Consider the following 1192-nt stretch of genomic DNA (forward strand, 5'->3'; position numbering starts at 1 on the left):
TATTCTGCCTTCAACCTGAGAGGATACCAGTAGCCGGTAAGATCTCTATTATGGTATTCGATAAGACCGGCACTATCACTAAGGACGGGATGGAACTGTCTGGGGTGATCCCTGTCCGGAGAGGCAGTTTTGACAACCGTGTCGATTTTGGTAATCACTCCGCGAGCAGACTTCCTACAAACGTTATTCATGGTTTGGCTGCATGTCACACAGTCAGACGACTCCGCGATAATCGTCTTGTCGGCAACCAGGTTGAGATAGCAATGCTCGAGAAATGTGGGTGGTCTCTCTCTGTCGGAGGGGATAATACCTTTGTCACTTCACCTGATGGCAGTAGCGTACTTGAAGTCCTCAGGCTGCTGCCTTTTGATCATGTTCGGATGACCAGTGGTTGTGTGGTTCGCGAGCGTGATACTGGACGTGTCCAGGTGTTGGTGAAGGGATCGTATGAGCGTATGGGAGAGTTATGTCACGTCGTACCGGCAGACTATTCGGAACTGACTGACACGTTTGCGGCATCGAATATGTATGTACTGGCATTGGGTGTGCGGGAGATCGGGGCTGATATGGTGGAGGAGGTGTTGACTATGAGTAGGACAGAGATTGAGAACTCGTTGACATTGCTGGCCCTGCTGCTCTTCAAAAATGAGGTTAAGCCGGATAGTGCATTGGCTATCAGTATGCTACGGGAAGGGGATATTCGCAGTGTGGTGTGTACCGGTGATAATCCATTGACTGCCATTGGTATATCTAAGGAGGTTGGTATAATAGATGATACCAAACCCGTATTACTTGCTCATATCGTTACCAATGATAAAGGAGGATCATCTCTGGTGTGGTCTGATCCCGAGTCAGGTGACGAGATGACGCCAGTGAAAGGAGTCCATCAGTTAGTGGTAACCCGTGGGGCGTGGAGGTATCTCTACTATGAGCAACCTGACGAGTTGGAGGAGTATTGGTACGATATACTGGTGTACGCTCGGATGAAACCGTCTGATAAAGTATCGGTCGTTAAATGGTATCAATCACATAAATTGGTAGTTGGCATGTGTGGTGATGGTGGTAACGATTGTGGTGCCTTACGTGCCGCCCATGCTGCAATGGCATTATCCCAGGCTGAGGCCTCAATGGTGTCACCCTTCAGCTCATGCCGTGATGGTTGTAGCCTCATTACTGTAGTGGACCTTATACG

At 49.2% G+C, this 1192-nt stretch overlaps 1 protein-coding gene across 1 annotated transcript; it reads left to right on the forward strand.

Moving 5' to 3' along the window:
* Positions 1 to 50: 50 nt before the first annotated feature.
* Pmar_PMAR009789 (conserved hypothetical protein) lies at positions 51 to 1130 on the forward strand (the record flags this gene model as incomplete). Its single annotated transcript, XM_002787204.1, has 1 exon — positions 51 to 1130. A coding segment is annotated over one exon (1080 nt), but the record flags the coding sequence as incomplete, so codon positions are not given.
* Between the last annotated feature and the right edge of the window lie 62 nt (positions 1131 to 1192).

Source organism: Perkinsus marinus (genome assembly GCF_000006405.1).
Source record: "Perkinsus marinus ATCC 50983 genomic scaffold scf_1104296930026, whole genome shotgun sequence".
Classification (NCBI taxonomy): domain Eukaryota; phylum Perkinsozoa; order Perkinsida; family Perkinsidae; genus Perkinsus; species Perkinsus marinus.